This window comes from Thalassophryne amazonica, chromosome 10, assembly GCF_902500255.1.
Source record: "Thalassophryne amazonica chromosome 10, fThaAma1.1, whole genome shotgun sequence".
Taxonomy (NCBI): Eukaryota; Metazoa; Chordata; class Actinopteri; order Batrachoidiformes; family Batrachoididae; genus Thalassophryne; species Thalassophryne amazonica.
This window is the reverse complement of record NC_047112.1, coordinates 112,827,405-112,849,248: the sequence shown is the minus strand read 5'-3', so window position 1 is coordinate 112,849,248 and position 21,844 is coordinate 112,827,405. Positions and strand designations below refer to the sequence as shown.

The 21,844-nt window shown below is 48.7% G+C and overlaps 1 protein-coding gene across 1 annotated transcript in view; it reads right to left on the bottom strand.

Moving 5' to 3' along the window:
• btbd8 (BTB domain containing 8) overlaps positions 1–21,844 on the bottom strand; it is a 174,933-nt gene that overhangs the window by 68,909 nt on the left and 84,180 nt on the right. Inside the window, exons 10-12 of the mRNA XM_034180720.1 lie at positions 21,402–21,584; positions 21,134–21,301; positions 821–950 (exon numbers count right to left, since the gene is read on the bottom strand). Coding sequence (XP_034036611.1) covers positions 821–950; positions 21,134–21,301; positions 21,402–21,584 — 481 coding nt within the window. The remainder of the gene's footprint in view (positions 1–820; positions 951–21,133; positions 21,302–21,401; positions 21,585–21,844) is intronic.

Sequence of the window (21,844 nt, the reverse complement as noted above, 5' to 3'; positions counted from 1 at the left end):
TATTATCTAATAGACCTCGTATACTTGGAAAAAGTAAACATTGAACAGAAATGTAACAAAATATCAGGATATTGCTATATTCAGCAGTTAAAATAGTGTGGAGATTATTATATATACACACACACACACACACACACACACACATTTGTACCTGTCACAATAATAATTACCATACACAATAAATTTCAGACACTGACAAAGTTCTATTTACACCAAATATAAGACAAATATGGTCTTGAATAATTTATGTGAAACAACACAATATTTGCTGTGAATTCTCTGTACATCTGTAATATTTGCGCCTGAGATCGGGATTGTGATTACAGTGTATCATTAATTCGTACATAGCTGCACCGACAGCAGCCAAATTAATTATTCAAAATGCGCATTTCAGTGCATGGAAAGCTTAAGAGTGCATTTTTGTGCATGACTAAAATCAAGTACAAACTCACTCAGAGTCAACAGGGCCTATTTTTCCACCCATTGAAAAACACACATCACCTCATCACAGCGCACTGCTTCCTTCCTGCTTAAGCCCCTTAAAATGGTTGCTGATGAATAAAGTGCGCTCAAATCTGAGGTGCAGTCATCAAACGGTAAATACGTTGGCTGTATTTGAGTGTTAAATCTGCCATCAACATATGTTCCCAAGCTGTCTGTAACACGACACAGCCGTTCCATGAGGCTGGGGCAGACAGAGAACACACACACACACACACTGCAGCATGTACATCCTATGTTTGAAGAGAAAAACAGAGTGGTGGTGGATACCGACAGAAACCATCACTAAAGCTGCCAGACTACACAGACATTTTCTTACCTGCCAGTATTCTATCTTTGTCTCTGGAGGACAGTCTCCGCCATCCCGGTGTGTGCCGGACTGCATAAAACGTCTGGAGCAGGAAGGTCCACAACCGCTCACATAATGTACAAATGGCCTGCCTGAAAGGCTGGCAGAAACACAGAGGAGAGAGGGAGAGGAGAAGAATGAAAAAAGGAAAAAAAAAAAGGGTGTGCTAGAGCACAAGCAAGCAGCAGCTGCTTGAGGAACCTATCACCATGGCAACAAATGCACCCCCCCCCCCACCCCCCGCAGCCTGTGATGCAGGATCCACTTCAGTAAGTCAGTGATGTCACCACCTGACGCCCATACTCTGTCTGACTATAAGAACAGGCCTGCAAAGTTGTGAAGAGCCATATTGTCTACCACATCCACTGCATTACCACAGAGCATTTTAGCAGCAGATCCAGAGCCAGATTAGTGAAGACCACATGCACACGTCACAGCCTCCCTCGGCTTAATCCACTTGGTGACACGGCACGTACAGTACAACCTGTGCAGCTAGGTCACTTTGCCTGGAAGTGATCTCATAAGCTTAACCTGTCCATGGGCAAAATACTGGGCAAAATACTGCCTAGTCTATCAGCCAATCCTCTAAATCAGAGGTTCTCAATCTTAGTCCAGAGGGACCCATAACCTGTATTAACCTGTATGTTTTTTCATCTCTCCCTGCTCTTCCAAAAGCTCTGGAACTCATTCAGTTGTGCTCATTCAATCAAGAACCAACAAACATCAGAATCCCTTGCAGAGCAGGGACAGAATAAAATATAACGCAATGCCAAAATACCCTCGGCCGTATGAGCATAAAAATAGGAAACAGAATGTGATCTTTTAAGCCCTTAAAATAGGTCAAAATTAGCAATCTTTGAACTTGTCCAAGGTGTGTGTCCTTAGAATGTTCCCTGTGAATTTGAAGACCCTGGCAGTAATAGAAATGGACTTATGCTAAGCACAGACAGACGGACGGACAGAAGGACGGATGAAAAGTCTTCACAATACCCGATGGCCATATTTTGGCCTTAGGTCAAAACCAAATGTACAGGTTAGGGCAGGGGTCACCAACCCTGGGCACCTGCCCTGCATGTTTTCCACATCTACCTACTCAAGTCACACTTGATCTTTACCCGAGGCCATCAAATATGGCCATTGTGTATTGCAAAGACTTTGCGTCCTTCAGTCTGTCCATGCACAGCGTAAGTCCAATCCTATTACTGCCAGAGGGAACATTCATGGGACACAGACCTCGGACAAGTTCAAAGATGGCTAACCTTGGCTTATTTTAAGAGGTTAAAAAGTTACATTCTGTTCCTTGTTTAACCCGAGGCCATCAAATATGGCAATTGGGTACTGTGAAGACTTTGTGTCTGTCCGTCCGTCTGTGCTCAGCATATGTCCAATCCTATTACTGCCAGTCTTCAAATTCACAGGAACAATTCTTGGGACACAGACCTTGGACAAGTTCAAAGATGGCCAACTTTGACCTATTTTAAGAGGTTAAAAAGTCACATTCTGTTTCATTCTGTTCCATCAGAGTAGAGTGGCACCATGATGTCAGTGGTAGGTCTCCGTAAAACCGCTTCATTTATGTGTTTATATGACGTTTCTTATATATTCTGTAAAAATATATTATATATTATGTAAAAGGTAGCAAGAAATAAACACTTCTAAAACTGAAAACGCTGTTTTTGTAACCTGATAACACCTCTGGAAGGATTTACAAGACATCTTACGGATGTCAACGTGCACTCAAACTTCCACTAACTCAAAGCTACTAACTTCTGGTCTTGGCAAAAGCTCATAAACATAAATATTGTTTATGATTGATTGATTGATTGACTGATAGAGGGGCTTTATTGAACATGTACAAATTGTACGTAACGCAACAGGAGCTTAATAATTATTGTAAATAACAATAAATGCATACTTTGAACTGGGATACCAATTAAACACCTGCAAATTATAGAGAGAAAAATGCTCACATGGCTGAGGGTATTTTAGCATTGAGTTATGTTTTTGAGGGGCGTGGGTGACAGCCAATCAGAGAAGAGTGGCACTGTAATGTCAGTGGCTGGGTTAACTAACTGCAAATCTGTTTCATTTGTGTATAAATATAACCTCTTTGGCATAGATTATGTAAAAGCTAGCGAGATATAAACACTTCTAAAACTGAAAATGCTGTTTTTGGAACCTGATAAACCTCTGGACTGAGTTATAAGGCATTTTACAGAGATCAGCGTGCATGCTAATTTCTGCTAAATCAAAGCTAACATCCACTGTCAAAAGCTCAGAAACATTGATATTATCAGTTATCAAGTTGTTCACTAATGAATATGGCTTTATACACCCTGAAGAAAACCATACGCCCTGAGGCCAAAGGGTGTATGGTTTTCTGATTGGTAAAACAACTTGATAATTTTATCATATACCTATAAATGATAAATGTTGTATGGTTTTCTGAAGGGTGTAAAAAGCCATATTCATTGGTGAATAACTTGATAGCGATTTTATCATATACAGTGGTCCCTCGTTTATTGCGGGAGTTATGTTCTAAAATCCGCGAAGTAGTCAGCCTTATTTTTCACAATTATTATAGATGTTTTAAGGCTGTAAAACCCCTCACTACACACTTTATACACTTTTCTCAAACAGGCATGAACATTTTCTCACTTTTCTCTCCTGTGTAAACACTCAAAGTTCAAACTTAGTAGAAAAAAAATAGAACGTTTTCCTATAAATAATTATGATGGCTTTTAGAACTAAATTTAATTTTAACGATCAACCTACGAGGTTGGACATGTAAGAAATTATTAATAGTGACTCACCAGTATTTCACACTTCCTCTGACCGCGCCTCTTTGTCGTGGCACCACTCCGCTGTCCGGATTGGCTGATTACTTGGGTGGTATGAAAAATATTACCCGTCCGCGAAAAGGGTGTATTGCTATTTATTCTTTAGTATTTTATCCAATCATATAGGCGTATCATTTATAGGTATATGATAATGTTTATGACTGATTGACAGAGAGGCTTTATTGAACATGTACAAGTTGTACGTAAGACAACAGGATCTTAATAATTAATGTAAATAAAAATAAATGTATAATTAATTAGGGTGGTCTTAATATAAAAATGTGACTTTCTAAAGGTGCTTCCTGACAAAATTGTTCATCTTGATGAGAAAATGTTTTGTGCAAAATTTTATTTTGATACAACTATTCTAACCACTGCTGGACGCAAGGTGGAAATTGCAATGGTTGTGTTATGTTTCGGACGCGGTCGGAGCACCGACCCAGCGTTTGAAAGGACCCAGCATAAAATAAGCAGAGCACAGTTCAAAAGGTAACAGAATTTAATAAACATAACAGTGGGTGAAGTGCTAAACAACTAAAAAGTCCGCGGTCTGGTGAGGTGGAAACACGGCGCGCTCTCAACAGCGCAAATGGTCCGGAGCCACAGCAGTTCGGACCCAGGAACCCCGCCGACACCCCCCAGGTATGCCACCCCCGATGGCATACGGCTCAAAGGCGCGCTGAAGCCGGAGGTGGAACAGGGAATCAACAAAAAACAACACCCCGAACCCCCCCCGCCTCCCGGATGCAGAGGTTATCTGGGAAACGCCCAGGACAACCAAACTGCACCACTCCAGCAACGCCGACAACATACGGCTCACACGGCTGGGGCCAGAGGAGAAGACAGGGAAGAAAATTTTAAAAAAAATCCCCCCCCCCCGGGTGCAGAGGTTACCTGGGAAATGCCCAGCATAACCAAACTGCACCACTCCAGCAACGCCGACAACGTACGGCTCACACGGCTGGAGCCAGAGGAGAAGAGAGTGAACAACAAAAAAAAAGAAAAAAAGAAAAAACAACCCAATTACCCCCCCATCACCCCCCAGAGGACCGTCCCATCAAACCCTGGGAGGCGAAACCAAAAGAAATAAAAAAAAAGACCAACCGACAAACATAAAGTCACCTGGGTCCATGCCATGCTCCAGACAGCCTGTATTTCAACTCCACCAGACCACTGACAGTGCTAAAATCCACAAAAACAACAAATTAACCCCTGATAAAAACACCACATACTAAAACAAGAAACACATAATAGACCAATAAAAAAAACTAACATTGGCCTACATTGTCAAGTGCAAAGAATGGAAAAACGTATTTTCCATCCTTTGAACCTAGACGGTAATGTGACTCTGTCACCAACAGAGGGAGCCAAAGTGCCAAATAAGAAAATCCCTGTGGTAACAGAGTAAAAACCAATACACACTGCTGTAAACGACAGCAGGTTATAACAAACAGCTTAAAGTGCAAACTAAATACCACGGGGGCTGGTACAACAGGCATCGGAGCCAGCTGCACAGGAGGAGACAGGGCTACAGCCTTAACAGCGGGGTGCGACACGACCCAAGCTGTAAACTCCGCCATGCGCGCACCAACGCGCACAACCCGGGCGGAGAGCACCCGCAACTGATCCCGGATCAACTCCAACATCTGCTGCAGCCTTCCTGGCAAAAATACCGTCTCTGCTTCCGCTGGTCCATTGTTAAATGGCCAGAGACTACTGTTATGTTTCGGACGCGGTCGAAGCACCGACCCAGCATTTGAAAGGACCCAGCATAAAATAAGCAGAGCACGGTTCAAAAGGTAACAGAATTTAATAAACATAACAGTGGGTGAAGTGCTAAACAACTAAAAAGTCCGCGGTCTGGTGAGGTGGAAACACGGTGCGCTCTCAACAGCGCAAACGGTCCGGAGCCACAGCAGTTCGGACCCAGGGACCCCGCCGACACCCCCCAGGTGGCCGCGACAAACCAAGTCTGTGAAGAAAGAAAACATGGAGGTGAGTCCAACTCCACACAGAGAGACACAACTCAAAGGTGCACGCAATCAGCAAACACTTCCTGGCTTAAATCTATACATCAGCTTCTCACCCTGCAGGCACGAAACAACTCAGTTCAAATCTCCACTGCAGCAGAAGCTGATTAGACAATTAGCATAACGTGACAGCTCACTAACACAAGGTGTGAGGGACACCAAATTACCTCAGGAAGTGTGCTGAAGAGCGTGAGACCTCACCCAATCCTCCTTCACAGACTGTGGCATCAAACCTGGAGCGGTCTCTGCGTCCGTGATGGTGAGATTGTTCTCCTGACGTCGATCTCACACGTCTGCTCACAAGGTCGAGTCTCTGGCAATCACACACTATGCATTCAAGGTTTAAATGCAGCAATCTCTGATCAAGACAAAATACACCACAGCTGTGAGTCCTGATGACCTGCACGTGAAAACAAGCCTCAGGTGTTCAGGGTGAGGTCCTAATGCTCAGCCACTCAGTCCTGAATGCATACCACCTGGTGGGAGAAACAGAAAACAAAAACCAAGCCAGCCAAACACCCCAGCCCACAACAGGTTGAGTATGTCAGTGCAAACAGGCAACAGAAATGTAACTGTTCACAAATGAAATACAAATTGAAACAATCCTTTCTCCTTTAACTGACCATACAGGAGAGACAAAAAAGTATTACATGTCACTGTCCACCTATTTGGTGAAAACAAACAGTCATGGGGAGTGGCGTTTGGTTCTGATTTTCTTCGCCTCTGGGAACTGACGTCAATGCAACTTAACAACTTGCAGCAGGTATTGGTGCTGCTGTACATCCTTCATTTGGATCTGATGGTAATCCTGGATAAGTGCAACTCCTCACTCAGTAAAATCATTGACAGCAGCAATGCTATCCAGGACCTGCTGTGACGACTAGAATGATGGGTCATCCTCCCACTCTGAGGGGTCCTTGATGAGGACATCCATGTTGATGTTGAACGCCTCAGAAATGCGACCTGAGGCAGATGTAACAAAATCTGCCACTAATGGACTAATGTGTCCAGACAATAACTCTAAATCTCACTCACATGTCACAAAAAAACAAAACAAAAAACAGGGGCCAGGTGGCAGTGGTTAATATTTTTTAAATCTCATGAAATTTCACCCAATTTGTTTTTACCCCTAAAGGAATAAAAAATAAATAAATAAAAAATGAGGAAGCACCTTAAAAAGTTTAAGTTTGTTTTTCCTGGACCGCCCAAATATACTTTGCAATGGGATACCAAATAAACAACTGCAAATTATAAAAAAGACAATGCTCACACGGCCGAGGGTATTTTAGCATTGCGTTGTGACCTCAGAGTGCTTCATCCTGACATCATTGGTGCCAATGTGAATAACTACGTGACTGTATCTCGTGTCATGTTCCTTTGTCTGTCTACCCGTCTGCAGCATCAGCACCCTGAGATGGGAGGCTATGTCGGGAGCTCTGGCCCCAGGAATACATTTAACATCAGCTGGCGTCTGTAACCTGACTATGTGAGTGACAGAATCCCCTATCATTAAAGCCCGGTGTTTCGGCCTGGAGACAGGCATGGAAGTCATCCATGGGCTCAAAGAACTCACATCAGGCATATCCAAAGGAGAAAACTGATTCCCAGTTCGCAGTGGCGAGTGTGATCGGGGTACCCCAACCGGGCACCAAACCCTACGTGACTTTCCCTGCCTAACCACAGTCCGAAAATCATCATCCACAGCCTGTGTTTCTAGGCTGAAATGCAGTGCCCACACAGGGGCAGAGACAGGAAACATCAATATACACACCTCAGCGTGCTAACACCTGCAGAACAGAGGGCACACTCTAACCACCCGTGGCAACACTTTGGCATGTGCTTCGTGCAATTTGGCATGTTACCACTTACCACCCAGGAAACATGCTCGGTATGGTGAATTATGTCTATTACGTGTTGAATGTCCGCCACATGCTCACCCCACCCGAAAAGAATAAATGTTATTGAGGGAGCAGGTGAATAATCTGGCTGCAAGGGCTCCTCTGCACTGGTGCAATGGAGGCACCATTGTTGTGTGTGGGCCGCTGAAGAGGAGGTACTGCTGGTCCACCACCACCAGAGGGCGCCCTGCCTGGAGTGCGGGCTCCAGGCACCAGAGGGCGTCGCCACCTGATGAGAGCAGCCAGGGTGACAGCTGTCACCCATTAATGGACACAGCTGACTTCACTCAGTACGGAGGTATATCAGCAGGACAGCGTCTCCACCTCATTGCCGAGATATCGCCTTGAGCCTAAGGTAATCTTCTCTGCAGCTTATTTAAGTATAATCCTATAATACTTGTTAAACCTTTCAGGACAGCTGACTACCGAAAGCCGAGTGATCGGATAAGTACTCACCTTCCTGCTTATTGTGACAAGAGGTGGAGGCGGCTTGCCCCTCTCATCTACTGGGTGCGGTCGCATCCCAACCTGTGTGTTTGTGTTCTTTCCCGCCAGCAGTACCGGATCCGACGAGCGAAGGCAGTGGCCACCTGGGAATTCGGGACTTGGCGGTTCCAGTACTTCTGGGTTTCGGTGGCAGAGGAAATCTGGGTGGTTCCGGTTCGACTAGGACGGACGTCTCCTACCTTCGGGCCTGCCCACAAGACACCAGCAGATTTCGGCTTACACCTCCAAATTGTGAATTATTGTATCAGTTGTGCTAATTTCACAACAGTAAAACTTGTTCTTACCTTTTTCCATTGTCCGTTCATTGCGCCCCCTGTTGTGGGTCCGTGTACCTACACTTTCACAACAGGATCTCTCGGCCAGCGTCATGGATCCCGAGGGGCGTCAACCGGCTGTTGAACGGCCAATGGAAGACCAAGGCGCGGTGGAGGCCTCGGGAGGGGTAATCGGTGAGTTGCAGCGGATCCTCACCGCTTTCACCTCTCGGATCGATTTAATGACCGAGCAACACGTTCTCCTAAACCGCAGGGTGGAGGCTCTCGCCGCACAAGTGGAGGCACGCCCTTCGGGCGCCGCTGCGGCTCTCCCTCCCGAGGACCCTGCGCGTGAAAGTAACGTTCCACTGGTCGTTCAACGGTCCCTCCCTCCGTCCCCAGAAGCATACATAAGCCCTCCAGAACCGTACGGAGGCTGTGTGGAGACGTGCGCGGATTTTCTGATGCAGTGTTCGCTCGTCTTCGCACAGCGTCCCGTAATGTACGCGACTGATGCTAGCAAAGTAGCTTATGTGATAAATCTGCTTCGCGGGGAGGCACGCACTTGGGCTACAGCGCTCTGGGAGCAGAGCTCACGGCTCCTTCATACATACGATGGGTTTGTACGGGAGCTCAGAACGGTGTTCGATCATCCCAACAGAGGAGAGTCCGCTTCAACCGCACTACTGTCCATACGACAGGGGCGTCGGAGCGCAGCTGCCTATGCAGTCGCCTTCCGCATCGCGGCAGCGAGATCCGGCTGGAATAGCACTGCCCTCCGCGCTGCCTTTGTAAACGGACTGTCTCTGGTCCTAAAAGAACACCTGGTGGCTAAGGACGAACCACAGGATTTGGATGGGCTCACTGATCTAGTCATACGACTCGACAACCGGTTAGAAGAACGCCGCCGGGAACGAGGCGAAGGGCGTGGCCAGGCACGCGTCGTCCCTCTCCCTTCCGGGTCCGATCGAGCTCCGCCCTCCCCACGCTCCTCTGTTCCTGCGCTCCGTGGGGTCACAGCTCCCCCTACTGACGAAGCTAGGGACACGAGTAGGGCAACATTTAGGGCACCAGATGCACAGAGGAGATGGACCCACGGAGCGTGTCTTGTTTGTGGTTCAATAGAGCACCATGTGAGAGACTGCCCCGAGCGGTCAAACGCCAAACGCCCGCCCTTAGAGACTGGGCCAGGGGTGGGCCAAAACATTCACGTGGGACACACCCACATTGCTACACGACTCCCAGTCACAATCCTGTATGAGGATTCAACCCTGAAGGCCCCAGCACTGGTGGACACGGGCTCTGAGGGGAATCTGCTTGACAGCAGATGGGCCAGGGAGATAGGGCTCCCTCTGGTGGCTCTTACCTCGCCTGTGCAGGTTCGAGCACTAGATGGCTCCCTACTCCCACCAATCACACACAAGACACCTCCAGTAACCCTGGTGGTGTCAGGTAACCACCGGGAGGTGATCGAGTTCTTCGTGACTCAGGCCACCTCCCGTGTGGTTTTAGGGTTTCCATGGATGCTTAAGCACAATCCCCGGATTGATTGGCCGTCCGGGGTAGTGGTGCAGTGGAGCGAAACCTGCCATCGGGAGTGTCTCGGTTCCTCGGTTCCTCCCGGCTCCCAAGCTAAGGAGGAGGTCCGAGTCCCGCCCAATCTGAAGGCGGTGCCAGCGGAGTACCATGACCTCGCGGACGTGTTCAGCAAGGACCTGGCTCTCACGCTTCCTCCCCACCGCCCGTACGATTGTGCCATTGATTTGGTTCCAGGCAGTGAGTTCCCGTCCAGTAGGCTGTACAACCTCTCACGGCCGGAACGCGAATCAATGGAGACCTACATCCGGGACTCATTAGCCGCCGGGTTGATCCGGAATTCCACCTCACCGATGGGCGCAGGTTTCTTTTTTGTGGGTAAAAAAGATGGCGGACTTCGTCCATGCATTGATTACAGGGGGTTGAACGAGATCACGGTTCGCAACCGATACCCGTTGCCCTTGTTGGATTCAGTGTTCACCCCCTTGCATGGAGCCAAGATTTTCACCAAGCTGGATCTTAGGAATGCGTATCATTTGGTTCGGATTCGGAAGGGAGACGAATGGAAGACGGCATTTAACACCCCCTTAGGTCATTTTGAGTACCTGGTCATGCCGTTCGGTCTCACTAATGCTCTCGCGACCTTCCAAGCGTTGGTAAACGATGTCTTGCGGGACTTCCTGCACCGGTTCGTCTTCGTGTACCTAGACGATATACTCATCTTTTCCCCGGATCCTGAGACTCATGTCCGGCATGTCCGTCAGGTCCTGCAGCGGTTGTTGGAGAACCGTCTGTTTGTGAAGGGCGAGAAGTGTGAGTTCCACCGCACTTCTTTGTCCTTCCTGGGGTTTATCATCTCCTCTAACTCCGTCGCCCCGGACCCGGCCAAGGTTGCGGCGGTGAGAGATTGGCCCCAACCCACAAGCCGTAGGAAGCTGCAACAGTTCCTCGGCTTTGCTAATTTCTATAGGAGGTTCATTAAGGGCTACAGTCAGGTAGTTAGCCCCCTGACAGCCCTGACCTCTCCAAAAGTTCCCTTCACCTGGTCGGACCGGTGCGAGGCCGCGTTCAAGGAGTTGAAACGGCGCTTCTCGTCTGCACCAGTTCTGGTGCAGCCCGATCCTAGCCGCCAGTTAGTGGTTGAAGTGGATGCCTCGGACTCAGGGATAGGAGCGGTGCTCTCCCAGAGCGGGAAGACCGATAAGGTCCTTCACCCGTGTGCCTATTTCTCTCGCAGGTTGACCCCCGCTGAACGGAACTATGACGTCGGCAATCGGGAACTCCTTGCTGTGAAAGAGGCCCTCGAAGAGTGGAGACATCTGTTGGAGGGAACAGCCGTGCCATTCACGGTTTTCACTGACCATCGGAACCTGGAGTACATCAGGACCGCTAAGCGTCTGAACCCCAGGCAAGCCCGCTGGTCACTGTTCTTTGGCCGTTTTGACTTCTGGATTACCTACCGCCCCGGGACCAAGAACCAGAGATCGGATGCATTGTCCCGGGTGCACGAAGATGAGGTCAAAACGGAACCGTCGGATCCCCCGGATCCCATCATCCCGGAGTCCGCTATCGTGGCCGCCCTCACCTGGGACGTGGAGAAGACCGTCCGGGAGGCCCTGACCCGTGTCCCGGACCCCGGAAACGGACCAAAGGACAGACTATACGTCCCACCAGAAGCTAGGGCTGCAGTCCTGGACTTCTGTCACGGTTCTAAGCTCTCCTGTCACCCGGGGGTGCGAAGGACCGTGACAGTCGTCCGGCAACGCTTCTGGTGGGCATCCCTGGAGGCCGACGTCCGGGACTATGTCCAGGCCTGTACCACCTGCGCCAGGGGCAAGGCTAACCACAAGAAGACCTCAGGGCAGCTACAGCCACTGCCTGTGCCTCATCGCCCCTGGTCCCACATCGGCCTGGACTTCGTCACGGGTCTCCCGCCGTCCCAGGGAAACACCGTCGTCTTCACGATAGTGGACCGTTTCTCCAAGGCGGCCCACTTCGTGGCCCTCCCGGAGCTTCCAACGGCCCAGGAGACAGCGGACCTCCTGGTCCACCACGTCGTCCGTCTGCATGGTATACCATCAGACATCGTCTCCGATCGCGGTCCCCAGTTCACCTCACACGTCTGGAGGAGCTTCTGCCGGGAACTGGGGGCCACGGTCAGCCTCTCGTCTGGGTATCATCCCCAGACCAACGGGCAAGCAGAGCGGGCGAACCAGGACTTGGAGCAGACACTACGCTGTGTGACAGCCGCGCACCCGACGGCCTGGAGTACCCACCTGGCCTGCATCGAGTACGCTCACAACAGCCAAGTGTCATCAGCCACCGGCCTCTCCCCGTTTGAGGTGTGCTTGGGGTACCAGCCCCCCTTGTTTCCGGTGGTCGAGGGAGAGGTCGGTGTGCCCTCGGTCCAGGCCCACCTACGGAGGTGCCGTCGGGTGTGGCGTGCCGCCCGCTCTGCTTTGTTGAAGGCCCGGACGAGGGCGAAGACACATGCAGACCGGCGGCGGGTCCCGGCTCCCACGTATCGTCCTGGGCAGGAGGTGTGGTTGTCCACCAAGGACATTCCCCTTCAAGTGGACTCCCCCAAGCTCCAAGACCGATACATCGGCCCCTTCAAAATCCTCAAAATCATCAATCCCGCCGCAGTGAGGCTTCAGTTGCCGGCCTCGCTGCGGATTCACCCAGTGTTCCACGTCTCCCGGATAAAGCCCCATCACACCTCACCCCTCTGCACCCCGGGTCCGGCACCACCTCCTGCCCGGATCATCGACGGGGAACCGGCTTGGACCGTGCGTCGGCTCCTCAATGTCCGTCGAATGGGCCGGGGTCTTCAGTACCTGGTGGACTGGGAGGGGTACGGCCCCGAAGAACGCTCCTGGGTGAAGAGGAGCTTCATCCTGGACCCGGCCCTCCTGGCCGACTTTTACCGTCGCCATCCGGATAAGCCCGGTCGTGCGCCAGGAGGCGCCCGTTGAGGGGGGGGTCCTGTTGTGTGTGGGCCGCTGAAGAGGAGGTACTGCTGGCCCACCACCACCAGAGGGCGCCCTGCCTGGAGTGCGGGCTCCAGGCACCAGAGGGCGTCGCCACCTGATGAGAGCAGCCAGGGTGACAGCTGTCACCCATTAATGGACACAGCTGACTTCACTCAGTACGGAGGTATATCAGCAGGACAGCGTCTCCACCTCATTGCCGAGATATCGCCTTGAGCCTAAGGTAATCTTCTCTGCAGCTTATTTAAGTATAATCCTATAATACTTGTTAAACCTTTCAGGACAGCTGACTACCGAAAGCCGAGTGATCGGATAAGTACTCACCTTCCTGCTTATTGTGACAAGAGGTGGAGGCGGCTTGCCCCTCTCATCTACTGGGTGCGGTCGCATCCCAACCTGTGTGTTTGTGTTCTTTCCCGCCAGCAGTACCGGATCCGACGAGCGAAGGCAGTGGCCACCTGGGAATTCGGGACTTGGCGGTTCCAGTACTTCTGGGTTTCGGTGGCAGAGGAAATCTGGGTGGTTCCGGTTCGACTAGGACGGACGTCTCCTACCTTCGGGCCTGCCCACAAGACACCAGCAGATTTCGGCTTACACCTCCAAATTGTGAATTATTGTATCAGTTGTGCTAATTTCACAACAGTAAAACTTGTTCTTACCTTTTTCCATTGTCCGTTCATTGCGCCCCCTGTTGTGGGTCCGTGTACCTACACTTTCACAACAACCATGATGTAAGGGAACTGTAGGCCTCACCCCTGGGGGTCCTGACCAACCCCCACGGTGGAGGACGGGCAAGCTCCATTGGTCTGTCCAGCTCCAGGTGGGCTGGCTTGAGGCAGTCCACTGAAATGTGCTCAGTTTTACCACCTTGGTTTACCACAATGGTTTATTCCCCCCATTTTCAATACCCGGAGCAAGCCGTCATAGGGGGCTGCAGCAGTCCCCTGTGAGTTTCATGGTGACCATAAAATTTTATTACAGAGATTAGAGCATGCCATAGGTATTAAAGGCACTGCGCTGCGGTGGTTTGAATCATATTTATCTAATAGATTACAATTTGTTCATGCAAATGGGGAGTCTTCTTCACAGACTAAGGTTAATTATGGAGTTCCCCAAAGTTCTGTGCTAGGACCAATTTTATTCACTTTATACATGCTTCCCTTAGGCAGTATTATCAGAAAGCATTGCTTAAATTTTCATTGTTACGCAGATGATACCCAGCTTTATCTATCCATGAAGCCAGAGGACACACACCAATTAGTTAAACTGCAGGAATGCCTTACAGACATAAAGACATGGATGACCTCTAATTTCCTGCTTTTAAATTCAGATAAAACTGAAGTTATTGTACTTGGCCCCACAAATCTTAGAAACATGGTGTCTAACCAGATCCTTACTCTGGATGGCACTACCCTGACCTCTAGTAATACTGTGAGAAATCTTGGAGTCATTTTTGATCAGGATATGTCCTTCAATGTGCACATTAAGCAAATATGTAGGACTGCTTTTTTGCATTTGCGCAATATCTCTAAAATTAGAAAGGTCTTGTCTCAGAGTGATGCTGAAAAACTAATTCATGCATTTATTTCCTCTAGGTTGGACTACTGTAATTCATTATTATCAGGTTGTCCTAAAAGTTCCTTGAAAAGCCTTCAGTTAATTCAAAATGCTGCAGCTAGAGTACTGACAGGGACTAGAAGGCGAGAGCATATTTCACCCATATTGGCCTCTCTTCATTGGCTTCCTGTTAATTCTAGAATAGAATTTAAAATTCTTCTTCTTACAAGGTTTTGAATAATACGGTCGCATCTTATCTTAGGGACCTCATAGTACCATATCACCCCAATACAGCGCTTCGCTCTCAGACTGCAGGCTTACTTGTAGTTCCTAGGGTTTTTACGAGGTCTGTGAGAAAAGTATCGTTCCTTTTTATTTTTTTCAAAAACTACATGGATTTGATTCATATGTTTTTATGTCAGCCAAGCTTGGACCTTCGTGCGCATGCATGAGTTTTTCCACGCCTGTCGGTTGCGTCATTCGCCTGTGAGCACGCCTTGTGGGAGGAGTGGTCCAGCCCCCTCATCGGATTTTCATTGTCAGGAAATGGCGGAATGATTTGGGCTTTTTTTCCCATCAAAATTTTTTCAGAAACTGTTAGAGACAAGCAGCTGGAAACCATTCGAAAAATTTATCTGGCTTTCGGTGAAAATTTTACGGGCTTCACAGAGAATAAGGAGTGTTACTACAGCTTTAAGGACGCCCCACAATGGCGCACGGCGCGACGCGCTCCGAGCCGCCATCGAGAGGCAGAAAACACCACATCATTTCTAAATGGATCGCTGTGTGGAGCTGGGACCATCGTGAGCAATTTCTCTGGTTATCACAAGAGCTGGACATCAGCCATTTTCCGGCAGATTTCACTTTTAAGAAGAGATTTTGTTATGGAAAGCGGAGGCTTCGCGCGTCAGGACCGATTCGCTGATCGAGCGAGACAAAGGAACACCGTTTCGGAGTACCAGGGGACAATTTGGGACATGCCCAGCTCTCCACAATTTCTCTTATACTCACTGGGCTGGTAAGCATTGAAAGCCGAGATAGGCATTTCCCAACTTGTCCCCTGGCACTCCGAAACAGGTGTTCTTTTGTCTCGCTCGATCAGCGAATCGGTCCTGACGCGCGAAGCCTCTGCACGGCTTTCCATGACAAAATCTCTTCTTAAAAGTGAAATCTGCCGGAAAATGGCTGATGTCCAGCTCTTGTGATAACCAGAGAAATTGCTAACGACTGTCCCAGCTCCACACAGCGATCCGTTTAGAAATGATGTGGTGTTTTCTGTCTCTCGATGGTGGCTCGGAGCGCGCCGCGCTGTGCGCCATTGTGGGGCGTCCTTAAAGCTGTAGTAACAGTCCTTATTCTCTGTGAAGCCCGTAAAATTTTCACCGAAAGCCAGATAAATTTTTCGAATGGTTTCCAGCTGCTTGTCTCTAACAGTTTCTGAAAAAATTCTGATGAAAAAAAAAAAGCCCAAATCATTCCGCCATTTCCTCGCAATGAAACAACGACGAGAGGGGTGGAGCAGTGCTCACTCAAAGCCTGCCCACAGGCGAATGACGCAACCGACAGGCGTGGAAAAACTCACGCATGCGCACGAAGGTTCAAGCTTGGCTGACGTAAAAACATATGAATCAAATCCATATAGTTTTTGAAAAAAATAAAAAGGTACGATACTTTTCTCACAGACCTCGTAAAAGTAGAATGGGAGGCAGAGCCTTCAGCTTTCAGGCTCCTCTCCTGTGGAACCAGCTCCCAATTCGGATCAGGGAGACAGACTCCCTCTCTACTTTTAAGATTAGGCTTAAAACTTTCCTTTTTGCTAAAGCTTATAGTTAGGGTTGGATCAGGTGACCCTGAACCATCCCTTAGTTATGCTGCTATAGACTTAGACTGCTGGGGGGTTCCCATGATGCAATGAGTGTTTCTTTCTCTTTTTGCTCTGTATGCACCACTCTGCATTTAATCATTAGTGATTGATCTCTGCTCTCTTCCACTGCATGTCTTTTTCCTGATTCTCTCCCCTCAGCCCCAACCAGTCCCAGCAGAAGACTGCCCCTGCTTCAGCCTGGTTCTGTTGGAGGTTTCTTCCTGTTAAAAGGGAGTTTTTCCTTCCCACTGTCGCCAAGTGCTTGCTCACAGGGGGTCGTTTTGACAATTCGGGTTTTTCTGTAATTATTGTATGGCTTTTGCCTTACAATATAAAGCGCCTTGGGGCAACTGTTTGTTGTGATTTGGCGCTATATAAATAAAATTGATTTGATTTGATTGTGAATAAAGATGTATTCCTCTGATTGCGGGCATGAGGGAATATAGGAAGATGGAAGGCCATGCTGTGAAGTAGACACAAGCATGAACAGCCTTACCTTGTACTGAAGCTCACTACATTGGTGGAGAGCCGACCAGGGGGTGGTGGTGTCAGGAATGAAATCTCCTGGGACCCACAGTGGTTGGTCATAAACCAACTCCACCGATGAGGACTGGAGGTCCTCTCTGCAGGCAGTTCGTAGGTCCAGCATGACTTACGGGACTTACAGTCTGTCCACCCAACCTCCATCTGTTAAGATGGCCCACAGAGAGGCTGTCATAGAGCAATGAAAGCACTCACACAGCCCATTAGCCTGGGGGAGATACACCGTGGTACAGTGGAGCCTAACACCCAGGCTCTCTGCAATTGCATTCCACAGCTCCGACATAAACTGCGAGCTCCTGTCAGTTACCAAGTGGCCCTATCCACCATTGTAAAGAGGTGTGTGAAACCCGGGGGGGCCCTAGAGGTCCACATTAATGTGATCGAACCTCTGCACAGGTACAGGGAAGTGAGCCAGGGGAGCTTTAAATTGGCGGTGGATCTTGGAGCACTGACACTCGCCACAAGAGTCCGCCCAGTCTCTAAAATCGTTCTTGAACCCATGCCAGACAAACTTAGCTGCCACCAATGTTTGCCATGGTTTCCTCCCCGGGTTGGAAAGACCGTGCACTGCATCAAAAACACGCTGCTTCCATGTGGTGGGGCCTACAGGCAGTGGCTCTCCTGTGGAGATGTTGCAGAGCAGCATGGTGCCCACCCTCACCAAAAGCGATGTCTGTCAACTGTAATCCAGTGACCACAGACCTGAGTAACTGCACCTCTCGGTTGGTGGTCTGATCAGCTAACATGAAAAAAAAAGCTTGGGAGAGGCAGTCTGCAACAAAGTTCATCTTGCCCAAAACATGCTGTATGTCTGTGGTGAAATCTGAGATATACGCAAGCTATCACTGTTGGCGGGCGGACTGGGGTTCAGTTGTTTGTGGTCGACAGGCCCTCCAGCAGTGTGCGTAAGTGTCGGACGGCGAGGTGAAGGGCAAGCAGCTCCCAGTAAAAAGTGCTATACTTGCGCTTGCTGGGAGTAACTGCCAACTAAAGAAAGCAAGTGGCTGCCAGGTGCTGTTCACCCACTGCTCGTGCACTACGCCCACAGCGTGGTCCAATGCATCCATGGCGATGGCTATGGGGGTGTCCCACAATGGGTGAGACAGCACTGCAGCTGCTAAGGCAGCTTTGGCGTCTGTGAATGCTGTGTGTCTCTCAAAGGACAAATTCACCAGGTGCTTGGGCGCTTTCCCCTTCAGGGCCTCATATAGGGGGCGCATAACCACGGCAGCCTTGGGAATGAAGCGGTGGTAAAACTTCTTCATGCCCAAAAACGTCTGCAGGGCCGTACCATGACTGTCCGTGCAAAGGTTAGGACCACATCCACCTTAGATGAGAGAGGCATACATCCATGCTTGGTGACGCTGTGTCCAAGGAACTCAATGGTGGTGACACCAAACTGGCACTTAGCTGGGTTGACGATCAGTCCATGCAGGCTGAGGCATTCAAACAGTATCCACGGGTGGGACAAGTGTCCCATTTGGAAGGAACTGGCCACAAGGATGTCATCCAGGTATGCAAACAGGAAAGGCAGGTCATGTAGCACAGAGTCCATAAGGTGCTGGAAGAACTGGAAGGCATTCTTAAGGCCTCCTGTCCTCTGTCATCCTCTGTCTTACTGCCTTGGTTTCTGCCGTCTCCCCCTCCCTTCCCTGTGTTCCAAGCGGCTGCATGATGGAGCTGATTTGACTCACCTGTTCACCGTCTATGTCACCTGTTTTTAAACCCCGGTCCTGCCTCTTCACTCCCATCAGAAACTCAGCGTTGGCTACATAGTACCGGGTCCTCAGTCTTCCATGACTCCTTGGTGCTTTATGCACTTTTTTGATGCTGTGTTTCCACCTGTTTTTGAAATTGTTTCCTTGTGTCTCCAGCATTCCTGCCAATCGTCAGCTCTGTAGCAGTGGCCCGGTACTGCTGCAGCTACCATCTGGTCTGGGAACTGACTCTACTATCATCCTGTGCAAGCCAGCATCTCACAGCTCCAGAGGCTCCATGCACATTTGTAACATTACCAAATTCCACTGGTTGTATACAATAAATTATCTTTTCCCATCAAGATTTTGCATTTTGAATCCTAAACCTTGTATCTGATTTATCCACAACAGGAGTTTCTAGGCACAGCATGAACTCAGTGGGACCAGATCCGGTTTGCACTGCCCTCAGCTCGCAGGGAACCTTGTTAGGACAACATCAACAACTGGAAACCTTAGCCGAACACCAATGGGTGCTGGCTGGCCAGGTATCTTCATTATGCATCCAGCTGTCAACATTCACGGATCAGTTATCACATTGCTTATCTCTACCTAGTATTCTCTCAGAGACCCTTCATGTATACAACAGGCCAACATAAAATAGCCTACCTTATTAGTCTGCTCTGGGGTGAGGTGTTGTCCTGGGTTAATGCCCTGTGGGGGAAACAGTCTCCCCTGTCTTCCTCATATTTCGAGTTTGAGCGGGAATTCTGGATGGTCTTTGATCATCCAATAAGGGGCAAGCGATTTCCAGGAAAAATGTTATTCATCCAGTAGGAGACCTGCAGTGTGGTGACATATTTGCTTGAGTTCCGGGTTCTCGCTGTGGAGTCCAGCTGGAATGTTGCTGCACTGTGGAGTGCGTCTGTCGGCGTCTCCAAATCACTCAAGGATGAACTGTTGATCTGGGACGAACGTGAAACTTTGGATCAACTCATGTCCCTTGCTATTAAAATTGACAACTGGTTGAGACAAAGGCGGCGGAAAAAAGGCTGAAGGGCAGAACACGTGTCTTCCCCATAGATCCCTCCGTGACTGGGTCCCGTCCCTTCTTCCTCACACTCCACCGGGAGTGCACTACTTGTGCCTACAGCATCCAGTGCCAAGAAGCTGATGCAGCTCGGCAGAGCTTGACTGACCCCAAAGAAATGGAAGCATAGGTTAGAAGCCTGGGGAGTGCCTGTTTTGCAGCCCCCGGGGTCCCGGTTTGGGCCAAAATACAAAGCTCACCAGGAGACCCTCCATTGATTTATTTCTAGACAGAGCCCTCCCAGTAGGCTCTACAACCTGTCACGTCCAGAGGAAATTGATGGAGGAGTACATCAAAAACTTCCTAGCCTCAGGTCTCATCCGTCTGTCTTCTTCCCCTTTAGGGACAGGGTTCTTTTTTTGTTGGGAAGGACGAGACTTTACACCCGTGTATCAATTTCCATGGATTGAATGCCATCATGATAAGAAATAAATATCCCCTGTTGCTTTTGGATTCTGCTTTCAATTCACTACATGGGGCATCTATATTTTCAAAGCTTATTTCGTTCGCTTCCTAGAGGGAATTGAGTGGAAGACCGTGGTTAATACACATTTAGGGCATTTTGAATATCTAGTCATGACCTTCAGTCTCACCAACGCTCCCGCCACTTTCCAGGCATTGGTTATTGACATCTTATGAGATTTCCTTAACTGCTTCCTGTTCAGTTATTTAGATGACATTTTGATCTTCAATATTTATTTGTTCCGCCTGCCAAACAAAAGGGTTCTGCCGATGGTGGAAACACAAACCAAGCTAGACGTAACCGTTCTGGGCTGTACCATGGCGTGCAGTACTGACCCAAACTGCTTTTTGGAAACGGCACTGTCAGCATACGCTGGCTAAATCATCATGGTGTGACAGTTGCATAACTTATTCGACATATCCAGTGTATTCTGTGCATTTTTTATACGTCTGCATAGGCTGGCTAAATCATCAAGGTGTGACAGGGCCCTAACAATCATGAATACTTTGTGTTGCTAGAAGGGGTGTTAAGTAATGTCCATCATGTCCTTTAAAAAAGGAAGAAAAAAAGATCTTCTCCCCCCCCACGCATAGGGGCCCAAATCACAGCATACACAGTAAATTTTGCTGAGTAAAATATACTCTGCTGGGATAACATTTGGTCCCAGTCTAAATAGAGTAAAATAGACTATTATGGAGTGAAATCAGCCCTACCGTCTTGTCAAATCAAGTGTTTCTACTCCAATAAGAGTTGATTTTACACTGTGATAGAGTTTATTTAGCACTGTGACAGAGTATATTTAACTCTATTTGGACTGGGACCAAATGTTATCCCAGCAGAGTACATTTTACTCTGCAAAATTTACTGTGTAGGTGATCCAAGTCACAGCGTAGGGGTCCACGATGCTCAACTATACTGGAGAGAATCCCACCACATCCAACGAAGCACCGTGAATGCAGCCTTTAGGATAACAGACAGTGAGAAAAGAGTTGGGCAAGAAATCCAGCCTCACTGCACCTGCTCTTTCTGCGCTTCATACTCCAGGGGTGAGACCTCTTCCATGTCTTCTCCAGACAGACACAGCACAGCAGTGAATAGATCACAGCAGTTGTCCACAGTCACTCCATCTGCTATAGCTGAACACAGCTTCTGCAACAATGTGGGCTCCTGAGTAAACTCCTCCCTCTGTAACCACACATCATACACTGAAAATTCCATGTAACATGCATATTCTAAAGGTCCAAACAGTTACAGTGTACGTTAACGGGTTTACACGGACACGTACCCTGCGGAAATCCTGGAAGGCTCGAGTCCGTATGACTTTGTGAAGGTCCTGTATAATTACATGCAGACTCTCCTCCTGCAGCTCTGTGGCCAGACGTCTCACCTGTTGAGCCCACTTCACTTCTGGGAGGCTGATTATTAACTGTTCACTGTCACAGAGCACAGTGACAGCGTTGTCCACCGTCTGAGTGAAAACACACAACAAATGCAGTCATAATTGCTCACAGTTTACAGAGATAAACTGTATGAAGATCTGACTTCACAATTCTAGCACAACCCAAAAACAAAAAAGTTGGGATGATAATTGAAGGTGGTGGTGGTGGGGGGGCGCAACACATTTCATTGCAGACTGTAAGAACTTGAGACATTTCATGTTCTACTTGGTCAACTTGTCATTTAATATACATCCATTCATGCATGTAATGGCCGAACAAAGGGAAAAAG